We start from the raw sequence: 15,270 nt of genomic DNA, 5'->3' as shown, positions 1-15,270 counted from the left end.
AAAAGCAAAGCCATTTTAGATATGTTACCTTACAGTTTAATTAATGTGTCCGAAGGGTAATTGCTGAAACAGAAATCTAGCATGTCTGACTCTTGTCTTCCATCTTCTCTGTTTGGTCTAGATTTCAATTTGAAATTTCTCTGACATTTGAGCAAAATCAAATTACTTGAAGAAAAAGGGCCAAAATATGGCTTTCAACTAGACTTTCTAATTGAATTGGATTGGCTTTGCATTTTAAAAGCCGCATGACAAAATTTATTCACGTCATTTGATTACAAAGTGCTGAAAAAAAAAAAAAAAGAAAAAAAAAAACCCATCTCTCTCTCTCTCTCTCTCTCTCTCTCGCGTCTCCATCATATTTTTATTTTTAATTTTTAGTTTTACATTAATTTTAAAACAGTTGTCTATTTTTACATAGAAAACTATTTTCAAAATCAAAATACACATATTTGGCTAAAATTTAAAAAATAAATAAAACTTAGAAAACATCAAAAAAAGATGTTTTCACTGTTTTCAAACCCACATGTTTTCACCTGCACCGCTCACACCTGATAGAATCCGGCTCTTCGAACAGGTCTCGAATCGCCATTCCTTCGACAGATCTCGAGCAGATATCGGCTCTTGGAGTTCGAGGTTTTCCTTCTCTTCTCTTTCTATTTTTCTTTACTTCACCGATCTAGATCTGAAATTTCTAGGCATATTTAGGAGTGGAACAGTCATGGGTCGGTGGAGCCTTTATATTTAGCTGGACATTCCTGTTATATGTGTCATTTGTCTCTATCAAGTCTTTGTAGATTTTCTTTTGAGGATTGTGATCAGTAAGCGGTGTCTGGATTGTTGCCGAAGCTCCGAAGTGATGCTTAAATTATGCGTAACTTGGTCTCTATTTATGGGGAAATAAGAGGAACAAACAAAAAGTAGCAAGAGATTCATAGTCTTCTGCACTGATGGACCTGGATACTAGTATCCGTCATTGTTTTATAATATCCATCAATACCTATATATCCTTGAGCTGTTCAATCAAACTATTTTGGTCTTATTCAACCAAAAAATAAAAGATAAAAAATAAAACTATTTTGGTCTTTCTTTTAAAAAATATATTTTTCTTCTTTTTCTAAATTTTTTTATTCAATATCTTTCTTTTCGCTACTAAACTAAGCTTGCTTACTTGGCTCTATAATATCTTGACAGTTGAAATTCTTGTACCTTACATCATGGTAGAACATGCAAACCTTGAAATTTGGTAAAAATTTAGTGTGTATTACATGTGCTGAGTTCTATGCTATGTCTCTGTTTTTCAATTCCTAAAAATGGATTTGTTTTTTGTTTTTGATAGTCTATAGTGATCAGTGGACACCATGTGATCAAAGAAAAACGTTTCAAATGACACCGTGTGATGTTAAATGAGAATATATATAACTAACTATGCCATGATGAACAGGGAATGAGAGTTCCCCGATCTCTTGAGGTATGGAAAATGGGCATGGTCAACTATTTGGATGCACTTAGGCTGCAGGAAAAACTAGTCTCTGCTAGAAAAGTTAATAAGATTTCAGATACTCTCCTGTCCCTGCAACATCCACCTACATACACTCTTGGCAAACGGAGAACTGATCATAATCTATTAATCCCCGAGTCTGACCTTAAGAGCATAGGAGCCGAATTACACCATACACAAAGAGGAGGTGACATAACATTTCATGGTCCTCATCAAGCCATCTTATATCCAATTATTTCTCTTCGGGATATTGGACTTGGTGCTCGGAATTATGTGGAGAAACTCGAGTTAACTATGATTGACTTGGCATCTTTATATGGTGTTAAAGCTTCTCTTGGAGGAAGATGTGAAACAGGTGTTTGGGTTGGGGGGAGAAAAATTGGTGCAATTGGGGTTCGGATTTCATATGCAGTCACCTCTCATGGACTTGCATTCAACATTGATCCAGATTTAAACTACTTTAAGAATATTGTGCCTTGTGGGATTGCCAAGAAAGAAGTTACATCACTGAGAAGGGAAACAAATCTGGAGCTTCCTACAGAAGAAGTAATTCAGGAGCAGTTGATTCTTTGTTTCGCGAGAATATTTGGTTACAGTAGTGTTTCGTGGAAGGAGGGTGCTTCGTTGTTGAATGATAAGAAGGAATTTGATGAGATATAGCAATTATATGCAAAGCAAATAATCTGTGTAAGTTTTATACTTATTCAATGACTTAATTTTTTGAATGAAATTATGTATTTTTCTGTGATACCTAGTAGAAATTTGATGGAATACAGTTAGCAAGTTTGTAGTGTATGCATATTAGAGATGTCTTCCCAAGAAAAAGATATCTTTAAATTGCCTGATTTTTAATGACAATCTAAAACTGGCCAGAACTATCAACTATCGAAATGAATCAAAATAGAAAAAGAAGAAAGAAAAAGGACATGTCACGCATGAAAAAGGAGTAAATGATCATATCTTTAGTTTTTGGCTAAGGATTTGAGCCTGAAGGCAATCACTTTTGAAACAGGTATGGGAAAGTTAAGGAAACCTAGGTGATCTTAAAAAATGTCAATGGCTGCAGTGCCATGATATCAAATTTTCTTATAAAGCAGCATCTAGTTCATGATAAAGCCATGCTTTGACAGCAAAAACCATGTTACTTCCTGTTCCAGGCTACAGTGTTAGATCATGCATTCAGAGTGTTGGAAAATAAAATTCAACATTGTGTCTTCTATTCTGGTCCTGCTGACATAGACCACATGTTTTTCCTTGAAGAGAGAATCTTAAATCCACATGTAATTTCAAATCCATCCAGTAAACTCTTCATAGGAAACACACACCAAATTTATCCAAATACAGCTTTCAGGAGTCCCATGGGACTTGACCAGATCTTGTAACATAAATTTTCTTCTACCTTGATGAATTATCTACTTCCACCAAGGTAGACGAATTTATATTATAAAGCATTCTAGTGTTTTCCATCCCTTTCCATCCCCTGTGAATTATAAAATATAAGTCGTTGTATTATTGGAGCAGATCACATAGTTTAATCATCAAATCCTGCTTTCTCTTTGAAGATTATCATTCTTTATTCCCCAAAAGATTCGGGCAGGTTCACAAAATAAATAAAACCTGCTTCCTAGTTGCCAAAATAAGTCTTCTGTTTTTGACTTATCTCTGAACCCGAGGAAAACAAGCAGCTGGGAAACACAAGGGGACTTGGTTAAATTTCATGGTGGTAAAAATATTTTCTATTTTAAATGAAGGGCAGAGATTTAGCCCTGTTCAGATAGAGGAAAACCACAAACAAAATAAAAACAGAAAAGCTCAAGATCGAAGATATGCCACAATAGAGTGGTTTAATTTTAGAAGGTTGGGGAAAGTGGAAGCTGAAAAAGAAACAGAGCAAAGCAGTTTCCTAGAAGATTAGCTATATTTCTTGTTGTAGAAAGGAAGCTTACCAGCCAACTTTAGCTGTGTTTGTCAAACTTTATTATATACAGAAAAGCAATTAGATAAACAGCAAGTACAGAAAAATAAGGTGACTAATTTGGTCTCATGTGATATATCACATGAGTATTTTTGGTATAATATTTCTTCACTCTGACGGAGTCAGATTTATATCATACTTAATTCACTATCACATGATCCTCTGCTTCCAAGTTCTAACCAACTATAGGAAAATGAAGGAACAGCTTAAATATCTCCATTGACGCGGCCGAGGCTGGTCAAAATTGTCTTTCCAATCAGCATTCTAATCGTTTTCTGTACCTTATTGATCGAACCTTCTTTTTTACTACTTTTCACATAGATTAGATATTCTGCCATGTCTAGTTTTCAGTCCCAGAGTTTTATGTTTTTTTTCTCCTCTAGTAAAACCCAATAATCTTGTTTAGATGTTTCAAATTTTCTAGCCGTGATTGACTACGATTATTTACGAGAGGAGCTGATTTAGAATTCTTTCTTAATTGGTGGAAAAAAGTAATTTTATAAGGACAAAGCACTTTTTGCTAGGATATCCTATTTGTTGGAAAATACTTATTTAAAAAATTCATTCCCAAAAAAGTCCAAGCATAATCAAACCCCTATACCGTGTAATGGCTCATGGTTTAAAACATTCTTAACCACCAACAGGGCACCTAAATAAAATATATGTTTGTTTTATCGAGTTTACTGTTTAGCTATAGTGCACTTGACAAGCATGCACTGCCACCTTTTTATATATTAAGCTCTATACTTTCATCTTCTAATAATCTTATACCTGCTTATTCGTACTGACCAACCACCGCAATGAAAACCAGTCGGATGGCTTTGGTTGTCTTGTTTGCCTTGTTCATTCTCATGCAAACTCTTATGCATTATTCTCCGATGTTACCCCACCAATATGAGAAACAACAAGTTCATCTACGACACGCAAATCAACCCAGAAGAATGCTAGTTTCAGTTTCCACCTCGTTTGCTGCATCTCTAGACAAGTTGAATAAAATCCTGGATCAGAAATCTGCCAAAACAAGTTTAAGAAAGGCGCCATCAAGCAAATCAAATCCAACCCAGAACAAGTAAAACTCCACCACATATGTATATCTATCAATGTGTAGAGATCTGAAAGAGAACCATATTTCTCTTTCTACATTTTTGCAGTTTCCTTTTATTGTTGGATAGGTAGGAGATTGGATCTCTATACAATTTTCTATTTTGCTTATTTCTTTTTCCCCACTTTTTGTGTTTTATATATCTATTATTTTTATTTCTCTTTCTAGTTCTTGACTTTAGTATTAGAATCAAGAGAAGATGAGGAGAAAATGTATTTACAGAAATCTGTAAAAAACTGTCATAAATAGTGTATTTGAATTATATTAAAAAATTTGCCACTTTCCTTTTGGCAATTGATTCTGTCAGTGTTAATCATTCTTACATGTCTATTATTTCATTTTATTTATTTTTTCCTTTGAAATTTACTTCTTGCAAATGTCTGTATGTGTCATTTCTACTTTATGTCTCCAAATATTTGAACTTGTGATTGTGTGGTAAGATGTGGATGCTTGAGTGCTCCATTTTATTTTGGTTTAACATGTGCCAGATTGTTCTTATGCTAATGTTATTAAAACTTCACCTCCTTTTAGATAGGAATTGGAACCTTTACGGCTAAAATGGTTTGTTGATTCTCTCTCTCTCTCTCTCTCTCTCACACACACACACACACACACACACATTTTATATTATATTTTTTATGTGACATATCATTTATTCCCTTTTGCTACTGAAAAAATTGTAATCAGTCCATGCTCACATCTAATCAGTAACTTATACCTTTCTTCTCATTCTCTACTTGATTTAAAGAGTTGACCTTTTTATGGATGGACAAGGAGTATATATTTGAACTAGTATGTGGAATTGCTTTTCTTACTATAGTAGTTCTTCTCAATCTCTCAGTGCTCATGCATCAAGACATGTTTGTTACCATGGAGCTTGAATTTTCAACCGGTTGTAGTTTTTTAAAATTGAGAAGATCTTGATGCATGCAAAACTTCCAAGCCTTCCTATAGAGTTTGTTGAGTTGTTTCATAACTGATCACAATCAATCTGACATGTTGAACAGATCATGTAATTAACTGAATAATTTACTAAGACAAGTGGTTATTTAATTAAAACTTCAAAGTCTCTCGTTCAGATATCAAACATGACCATTTTAATTGGTCACTATGACTATCTTATGTTGGCTACAGCGGACTGGGATATATTTATAAAGCATGGAGACTAGTGGCAGTTAACAATGGAGGATTCTTTCCATGGAAAGGTTATTCCAGACTCGATGTCAAATACCTGTACTTTGTACTAGCACAGAAAATACTTATGACTTGATGCAGGGTTGAAAATATACTTTCACTTTAGAATTTCCATGGACACTTGACCTGCTTATACAGAAAATTTTCCTAAAGATCGTATAAATAGTTGTGGAGGGAATTGTTTTGTGACATCAGGAACTGATACTAATTAAAATCTTTGGCATGCTGCTTCCTATTTGGCAGGAAAAAGTTTTGGTTTTGGCATTTCCTACATGAATTAATAGCAGCTTTAGCATAGTTTTAATTCTAAACGCCTTTCATGCTGGTCATGATCTTGTAGACTCAGATTTTGTTCAAAGGCATGTTCTGCACCATTAATTGCTCCAAATTTCAAGGTTATTGACTGGAAAAATCATAGGCTGATTATATATTTTGTGTGGCCAAGGCACTGAGTTGTAGTTGTTTAAGAGCAAAGATATGCGTTTCTATAGCCTTTGAAATTTATCCTGGATAGAGTTGTTTTGTTATGTCGGCAATAATTTAAACATTCTTTATAATTGTAAGTCTTTTTATGGTTACAGGTTGAGGAAAGCACATTTGGTTAACATTTCCATAAAGTTTCAGTGCTTAATTTCTTTGCTTAATTTCTTACTTATACAATTATCTACAATGCGTGATATTTACGTGCTAAATATACTCATCCTTTACAGTTTTAAGCAGTGAATGTGATTTACATTATACTCGTACTCTTTACATTTTTACTATTTTAATATACTACTTTATGCATTTATGTTCACTTCCTTTAATTTTGAACTATTAATTCCAGTTAAGGTAGCTACATGTTACAAATCATTATCCACATGTGTAACCAAAACTGTCTCACTTTAAAAGGTTTCCTTCCAAGTGAAGTATGGTTCCGAAGTGCCAATTATTGATTTAAGCTGCAGGGATCAAAATAAGACTAATCACATTTTGGATATGAAGCTGTTAACAGATATGCATAATTTCATCTACCTAGGCAAAGTTTGTACATATTTGTCATCTGCAGCATTGACCGGACTGGAAGGACTCTTTTTGGCTACACGTGTGAGAAATGCATTAGGGTAGTGCTACACGTAATTAATAGCCAGGTGAGCTCTGCGTTGCAACCAGATTTGCATTCTCCTCTTGAGACCCATATACTTAAAAGATTGCAGTTCCTCATAGTGTTGCTGCTGCAGAGCTTTCTGCATAAATGAAAATTATGCCTTGACATAATTTCTGTCACTTTAAAGATGAGAATTCGAAATAGCCGTCCTGCTCCATTTATGGCTCCTCCACCTGAGGTTATGCCTGGGTCTACTCATCTTCGTTCACGTCTAAGATCACAATTTGATGAGCGTTTCTTAGTTGAAGAAGAGAATAGGCGCATTGGATGGTCATGTTGTCCAGTGAGGAAATCTATTTGTCCAGTTGCACTTGAGGACCAACTCCATGGTGAATTGGAACAAACCACTGGGGAGAAGAGATCTCTGAATTGTGTTGATGAGGAGAAAGATATAAAACATTGTGTACAGATCAATTCAAATCTGGTAATTATTCTTTCACTTTCTATTTCGTTTCTGCTTTAGGGATTTAAAAAAATTATTGAACTCATAGAGCTGCAAATCAATTTCATGATTTGCCATTACATACAAGAATCATAACACCTAATAAACATAGTTAAGCTGATAAGCATAAACTTGATATTATGAAAACTATGAATTGATTGTTATGTCCATTCTAGGATTTGCAACAGCAGAGTGAAGGAGAAGACAATAAAGGAAAAGAATTTTCTTCCTCTGCAGAATCCCAAGGGTAATCAAGTTTCTTTTCCTTTCCTATCTCATATTCCTTATATGTGTATATATAGATATATATATATATATATATAACTATGTATATTATTTAGTCTAATATTGAGATGTGTAGTTATTTATCTCAATAACCAATATGATGCCATTAAAGATGTAATCTGAATCATATGCCTAAGTTTCCTTTTTATGCATCTTTCACAATTTATTTTATTTTATTTTTTACTACAATAATAAATTATGTCCTTTCTTAATGATTTATTTTCGGTTCTTGAAAATGGACAATGTAAAAGGTTTTTGTATGCTAAGTTAACTCTTAAATGGATCTCTAGTTCTTTGTCTTTGAATTGTTGAATTCAATTCTTTGGACATGAGGTCTATCATTTTCAAATACCATTTTCTTGATTCAGGGACAGGTATAGCTCTACTCTTCTGGTTAATGATGGCATCACCTTTCCTGCAACTTTTTCTGAGCTTGGTAAGTTTAACTAGTTCTTTTAAAATAGCATGCTTGCCAAACAGCTAATTTCTCATCCAGAGTAAGATTTGAAAGAATTCCATTTATTCAGAAGTAGTATAGAGTAGCATTCAGTTTAAGAAATGCGATGTCCATATTAACCATAATACTCTATTGGGCAACTAGATTTTTGGTATTGATAAATTTCTCAATTATTTATTGTGTGTTTTTGACAGTAATTTGTTGATTGACAATCCTATGTTGCGGGAAAACTAGATTATGTAGGAATATAACTTACATAAAGTGATGTCTCACTTGGAAATTCTAGTTTGATGAAAAGCTTATTGAATAACTTGGAAAGACCAACTATATGGTTAGCTGATCACTGAAACACTAGCTGCTGCCATATTTATAAGTGGGGCTGAAATGGCATATACTAGAATCATGAGTAGAAGAATGTCTAAAAGCTGATGTCTAAAAGCTGGATCTACAGGCCTTTGGTATAACATTCTTATAGCCAGAGTCATCTTACTAATATTGTTAAGTGGAAAAGACTCCGGATTTCTTATTTTTAATTACATTAACTTAATATGTTAGTTGGCATGTTATACTCATTTGTATTGTCAAGGTATTTCTTTTTTATTTATTTATTTTTGTTTTTTTACCTGTTTCAATATATAAGTTTATATGGTTAGGTTTGCATAGTTTTGTTTCATACAATTCATTATTTTTGTTTGTTCTTTTTCTTTGCTAATACTTTTTCTAGTTTTTCATGCAATAGCATAGAAAACATGTTTTATTGATGGTGAGTTGAGGGTTGCTCTGAAACAGGAGAGAAACTCCCCGTCAAGAAAAGACAACTTAATAAGCAGTTGGAGAACAAAACAGGAATGGAAAGACAGGAAGCAGAATGTGCAATGGTAGAAGTGGAAGTGGTGGAAGCAACGGAAATAAAAGAAGATGGAAGAATAAATCTAGAACTGGCATATGCAAAATTAGGAGTAACAGAGGAAGATGCACTATTCAAAGAAAGAGTGGAAGATGCAACTGTTGAAGTGAGAGAGGAAGATGTAAAAGATGGAGGAAAAGGGGAAGAAGAAATGGAAGAATTTAAAGTGGAACGTATGGAAAAAGAGGTACAAGAAGGAAAAGAAAAACCGGAAGTAAAAGACAAGGCCATAACAATCAATGTAAAGACAGAGACAGCAAGTATTCATGGACTTGAATATCTAAATGAAGGTGAGGGTTGTCACAAGACTCACAGTATCAACTGTATCATAAACTGCAAGTCATCTGTTCGTTGTGTGCTCTTGGATAATAAGCAAGGTCACTGCAAAGAAGAGCTAGGCTTAGAAGGAAAAGATTTTGAACCAAATGGGAAGGAAAGAAGAGGAACAAAAAGAAACGGCACTGATAAGTCAGCTGACAGCAACAACTCTCTTCAGTAAGTACTTGGCTATGGACATAGATAATAGGCCTACTTGGATAAAGTGTCACATGAAGATGGAGTGTATCGCAATTCGTTTTAATAGCATTATAAGTAATACATTGGCTTGATATATATATATATATGTATATATATGTGTGTGTGTGTGTGTGTGTGTGTGTGTGTTTATATTTATTATCATACATGAAAATTGACTATACTATCACCTAAGGTAGTGGGAATATATATTTTTGATGATGCTCTCTCCATGTGCATCCATGACATTATTGCTATGCTTAGGGGCATATAGGTGCTCTTTCTACTTGTCTTGGCAAACCAATAACAATCATTTGATTATGAAGCAACAGGGAAATGCAGAAGCTGAAAAGAGGAAGGCCAATGAGGGTGCAACATTATGCAGTCGATAGGAATAATAGGTACCAGCTCTCCTCTCCCTCCCTTTGTGTCTCAAATAAGCACAAAAGTGCTTGTGCTTATACTGTTTTAAACATGTAAACATTGCATTTTGGAATATGTTTTTGCGTTTGTATCCTATCTTCCTCATTTGACAGTGATCAAATCAATTATCAACATTTTTCTATGAAGGTGGTGCACAGGGAAGCCAAAGCCCGTAAAGGGTTGGCCCAAGTTGGTGGCAGACGAACCATTAAGTGGAAACATCGAGTACTTATGCTCTCACTTTCTTTCTCTTGTTTGGCTCTCTTTCTTTCTCTTGTTTGGGTGCATACTTCTGGTTATTTGCCAATTTTCTTAATGAGTTTGTAATAAATAAAAAAAACAGTAACGAAGGGCATGGTTGATAATGTAGGAACCCAGAGAAGCCGAAGCCTAAGAGAGGGAGGCCGAGGAAGGTGAAGGATCAGGATCAAAATCAGGCAAACAATGTCAAAAACTTATCATCATCAGTGGCTATGTTTTACTAAAAAATATGTTTCATATCGGCATGAGAACTTTGCTAGACTTCTGTCTTAAACGTATTAAGTAGCCCTTTTTTTGTCGTATGGAATTTGTTACTTTATATAAATATTTTTGGAATTATGCATTTTTGAGTGGTCCAGAAGAGACAGATTCAGAAAGCTTTGTTCATTAACGTGTCAATGCGTTCAGCCAGCTAAGGTGCAAACTTAGTTAGCTGTCTTAACTTAAGGCTCATTGCTTTTCCTCTCTCTCTTCCATTATAATATTTTCCTCTTTTTTCAAAAGACCATGATTCCAGGCTCATGTTTTTTTCTTGGATGCATTCAAATGCTTGCCGACTTAATTTCTGATATTTGTTGTGTTTCATGGCAGTAAATTTGAATTTTTCTTCCTCGTATTTTTGGCTTTAACTCTTGTTCTAATAAAGGGAGTTGGATTTATATGATAATGATTTCGGGCACATAAATCTTTACCAACTTAATGAAGTATTTTGGCATGTTTATACATTGAGTATGTTAGATCAGATATGTGCTTTTTGTTGTGCTAATATAAGAATGCTATAATAACCTGTTACTTTTAGAGGGATAAAAATCGATATCAATCATGATGGACTAAGTTTTCCTAATGCATGAGTTTCATTATCTTTATGGATTTTTTTAAAAAAAAATTATGAGTGGATTTTCTTCCATATTGGAATTGAATTTTTACAGATATTAGAAGTAAATGGAATTTAAACTTACAGACAATCCTTGCACTATAATTAATGCATTATGTGTCGCAGCAAATATGGCATGCTGAGTTCAGACTTCCACGTGTAACTCATGGAGAAGAATTAGCCGAACATCATAATTTGTGCGCTTTTTACTTCTATGTAGTATACAGTGTATACGGATTTGCATTGAACATAAATTGGTATTTCCCTGTTTCTGGCTTCTTGGGTTTGCAGGACTTTTCATAAAATTTAATTGTGGAAGGGTATTTGTTCAATTTTGACAAATAACTTAAGAAGCATAAACGTTGAGGGACACAACCAAAAAAAAAAAAAAAAGAAAAAAAGAAAAAAAAGGAGCAAATATGGGGATTAAGGATGAATTTCGATGAATATACATTCTGGCAATGTACATATGGCAGCGTGAGGTAACACTTGTCGAAGTAAATGACCAGAGGAGCTTTAACCAGAGACAGAATGTAGACTTTATAAATAAGAGGGTATTCAGACACATATAACACTCCACTTCTTAATTACAACACTATCATTTGGTAATTTTTTCCTTGCTTTAGTTTGAAGAGATTAAAAAACGAGAGAGGGATTAGAAGGAGACGACCTCGCTCTCCTCCACCTTGTTCTGTTGCCTCATCAGTAGGTAATTTTTCAGTCCAAATAGAGCAGGAAGTTTCATCGCTGCCAGTCGCTGGTGTTGATCCAGATTCTCCAACTCCAGAATCACCACCAAAAGCCTTGCACTATATATGATATACCTTTTCCAATGGTACAAAACCAAGATGGCTATCCAAAAGCATGGTATATTTTCCATGACACCATCAATTCATTTCTTCAAAGTGGTCAGCCAACTATCAATTTGGACCCTTCGGTTACCATTTCTCCAAACCTTGGACCCAAGGTGATGACCCATTTTCCTTACTTCCTAATCTCTACTAATTTACATTTTTTAGGTTGCACAATTTATTTGGACGCTCTCGCTATATAGTGCTTGATCTAACAACTTATATATGTTAACAATCTCTTTATGTAAAGGTTGATTTTGGAGAAAACTGTGGCTGCTGTAGTGGCACCTATAAAACTTTCATATATAAATATCATTTTAAGGGGCCTAATTATGTTTCTTTACATACATATGTTTTTGTCGGACATAGAAGAGACTAGAGGAAAAAATGCTGATGATCAGCAGACACCTGCAGGTTTGTTTGCTAATGAAATGTATACGAATTTCCCTCAAATCTTCTTTATCTAAGCTTTGCAAGTTTTGAAACTTAGCCATGCCTAATATATATGTAGTGCCTAAATCTTTCTCTTGGCAGAACAATAGTATGCTATCATTGGAGTTAATAATTTTATTCTTTTATGTGTTAAAATAAGGTTTCCCGCACTCACGACGCTGTACATACCTAAATTTAAATTTGTATGGTAATAAATTCGTGCAATCATTTAAAATAAATTATTATTCTTTTATTAAGCTAATCTTATATCTTTCTACCCCTTCAACATATTCATTAAATAAACAAGTTCCTGCATTGATGCTTTACATATGTAAAGTTTATAAATTTAAGCGTCCTATTTAATTATTAAAAAAAAAAAAGAGAAGAGAAATTACCTTAGTACCCGACTCATTTTTAATGATTTATCTTTTATGTCGTCAACATATTTCAATCCTATACACCATGTAATATATACCTATGTAGAGAATATGTAATACAGTTCCAAAACCTTATGCTAGTTTTTGAAAATCATCGTACTAGATAGATTTAGTTATGTGATTTGAAGAGTACTGTTTTATAGAAAAAACGATGAATGATTTGGTGTTCTGGTGATCATCCAGGGGAAGAGGAAACCGTGATGCAGTTATTACTCGGCCAAAATTACAGAATTTTATCACTCACGGGTATGCTTATTAGGCTAAAAGCTGGATATATATATATATATATATACATATATAAGAATGCGTTGACATTGATCGTAGTAATTTCAGGAAGTGCTAAAATCATTTGCCAAATGCTTTTGTAATTCTTGACCATATTTTAGAATTAAAACTTGTTTTAACAAGTTGAGTCTCTGTCACGGACTTAAACATAATAACAGCTTGTTAATTGCAGTTGCCTACCTGAAGCTACATCTTATGAACAAGTGGTTTTTCTATTATAAATCTTTGCTTTATACATAAAGGAATTTTATATTATATTGTTCTTATCAATCATATATACACACCATTTGTTTGTGATATTGAAGAGACATTTTAAAAAAAAAATGTTAAATATGGCCAACAAAGAGGGTGAACGGGCAGTGAAGAAGAGAAAGCTGGAACACAAGGGATATGAAGACATAGATTGGAAGAATTATGGGCAGGTGGGACAAGAAGATGTATGCGCTCACCATTCAGGAAAGCTAAAGACTAGAAGCCTAAAAAGCATTATGAACCAAACCCAGGACAACATGATCACTAGGTCACCCACTCAAGAAAACTGGAAAATTAAATCCTTTCTCTGAGTGCTCATGTGAAGTGAACCGCTTCATCATCAGCTTTTGTGGGTTCAGTGTTGATCGAATTTGGTAACTTGAAAAGTTTTTAGACTGGCGTTTAAGCTACGCTTTAAAGAAAACATGAGCGCTACAACTCTGCTCTAGCTACTTCATCGGAAGTACAAAATTTTTAATATTTTGTATGCTACAGCTTTATTAATAGCTTTATAGGTGTGTGCGTGTGCCTTTTTTAATTTTTTTTTTCTAAGTACTATGGTAATGGTTCGATTTTTCGTCATTGAAAATTGTCCGTTCTCTTCATAGTATTTAAGTGATCTAGGTGCAGACAGAGCAAATAGAGGTAATGTGTGTCACCAAAAAACTATAATTTCTTGTGGAAAAAGTAAATAAAAACAGTTTGATTATTGACTTTTGAGTCTTCAAATTGGTGTTCCTTTCAAGTCGATATAGAGTGCATGATCATTATTGATCTTATTTTGTAATTAATTTATGATATTTCAATCTTTAAAATTCGTTTTTATGTATACAAATCGTTTGTTGAACAGCAAATATATAAAATGGAAGAGAGAAAAGCACCCCACAAAACGCTTACCGTTAATTTCTTCCTCATATTATAAATATATGATTTGAAATACTGAGTTTTTATAAGTTAATAAAATGTTGGTAATTCTTAACAAACTTTCGGATAACGTATTTAATTCCATCACATCACTTTATAAGATTTGAATTGAAAAGTAGCCCTTTGGATATATAAGATCATCAAAATTTATACATAAATTTGAATATTATTGAGGCAATAATAGTGGCTGGTGCTTTCAGTAGCATATCAATCAGCTGGGATTGGAAAAAGCCATAATAATACCTGATAGGTGACATCCACACACACAACCACCCAATTGGAATTGGAATTGATATGTATGGTTGGAACTTGGAAAGATAAATGGATTAGGAACTTGAATTTCAAAGGACGCCTCTTACTCCCAGGTCTGCCTTATCAAAATAATGTAAAAATTGTAGGAATTTTTGTGAATAGAAGTCATTTATTTATTTATTTGATTGTCAAATTATTTAAAATATTTGAATTTTTTATTTTTAAAATAAAAAATAATGTTTTAGTGAAAAAATACAATTTTAGAGTGGCAAGTACATATTATTATAAACAAAACAACTTTTAACACTTTATATATTTTGAAAACAATGAATTTCTTCAAACGAGATACAATCTTTTTTATAAATAATAATAATTTTCTACTACTAAAAGATAAAGAAAAAATATACTTGTTATATTTTTACCATTCATCCATATAGAAAAAATAAAAAAATAAATAATATAAAAGTTGTTAGTTGTTTTTGAAGATTTGAAATGCTACTATTTATAAAATGTAATCGTTGTAGTGTAAGAAATATATGAGATCGTTGAGCATTATTATGGGATAAAAATTATTTTAAAATCAAAGAATCAAATTTTTATTTCGATTAAAATTTGCAAATTTTTTTATCATTTGATATTTATATTTTTACCATAGAAACCTTATATTTATAACAAAAGTATCCAAAAACAAATAAAAAAAAAGAATTCAAAGTTTATATTCTATTAGTTTTACTTATATTTTATCGATAAAATGATCAT

At 33.2% G+C, this 15,270-nt stretch overlaps 2 protein-coding genes across 15 annotated transcripts; both read left to right on the top strand.

The window, feature by feature from the left end:
- Positions 1–342: 342 nt before the first annotated feature.
- Positions 343–4,735, top strand: LOC107412660 (octanoyltransferase LIP2, mitochondrial). 3 transcript variants are annotated; one of them, XM_048468404.2, is made up of 3 exons: positions 350–633; positions 1,442–2,185; positions 4,285–4,735. In XM_048468404.2, the coding sequence occupies exon 2, from the start codon at positions 1,445–1,447 to the stop codon at positions 2,156–2,158; it is 714 nt and encodes a 237-aa protein (XP_048324361.2). In that variant the 5' UTR covers positions 350–633; positions 1,442–1,444; the 3' UTR covers positions 2,159–2,185; positions 4,285–4,735. The 3 variants fall into 3 exon arrangements, with proteins under 3 accessions (XP_048324362.2, XP_048324361.2, XP_048324360.2); XM_048468405.2 differs by lacking the exon at positions 4,285–4,735 and having other exon boundaries at positions 343–633; positions 1,337–2,246; XM_048468403.2 differs by lacking the exon at positions 4,285–4,735 and having other exon boundaries at positions 351–633; positions 1,442–2,246.
- A 1,925-nt stretch (positions 4,736–6,660) lies between these two features.
- Positions 6,661–14,048, top strand: LOC112490569 (uncharacterized). 12 transcript variants are annotated; one of them, XR_009634415.1, is made up of 9 exons: positions 6,661–7,340; positions 7,535–7,605; positions 8,012–8,079; positions 8,890–9,502; positions 9,847–9,921; positions 10,091–10,168; positions 10,314–12,045; positions 12,982–13,044; positions 13,429–14,048. XR_009634415.1 is itself a non-coding variant. In XM_060811840.1 (8 exons), exons 2-8 carry the CDS (start codon positions 7,044–7,046, stop codon positions 10,426–10,428), a joined length of 1,317 nt encoding a protein of 438 aa, XP_060667823.1. In that variant the 5' UTR covers positions 6,661–6,899; the 3' UTR covers positions 10,429–14,048. The 12 variants fall into 12 exon arrangements, 3 of the variants coding, with proteins under 3 accessions (XP_060667823.1, XP_060667822.1, XP_060667824.1); XR_009634417.1 differs by having other exon boundaries at positions 13,389–14,048; XR_009634414.1 differs by adding an exon at positions 12,299–12,343 and having other exon boundaries at positions 12,982–14,048.
- The last annotated feature ends 1,222 nt before the right edge of the window (positions 14,049–15,270 follow it).

The sequence above is a fragment of the Ziziphus jujuba genome, chromosome 10, assembly GCF_031755915.1.
Source record: "Ziziphus jujuba cultivar Dongzao chromosome 10, ASM3175591v1".
Taxonomy (NCBI): Eukaryota; Viridiplantae; Streptophyta; class Magnoliopsida; order Rosales; family Rhamnaceae; genus Ziziphus; species Ziziphus jujuba.
Note: the sequence above shows the minus strand (reverse complement) of the source record. Positions and strands in the feature narration are given on the sequence as shown.

Coding starts and splice junctions, on each gene's coding strand:
- LOC107412660 (XM_048468404.2), top strand. CDS start 1,445: ATGAGAGTTCCCCGATCTCTTGAGGTATGGAAAATGGGCATGGTCAAC.
- LOC112490569 (XM_060811840.1), top strand. CDS start 7,044: ATGAGAATTCGAAATAGCCGTCCTGCTCCATTTATGGCTCCTCCACCT. Junction 8,080..8,889: donor TGCAACTTTTTCTGAGCTTG/GTAAGTTTAACT, acceptor GCTCTGAAACAG/GAGAGAAACTCCCCGTCAAG. Junction 10,169..10,313: donor CCATTAAGTGGAAACATCGA/GTACTTATGCTC, acceptor TTGATAATGTAG/GAACCCAGAGAAGCCGAAGC.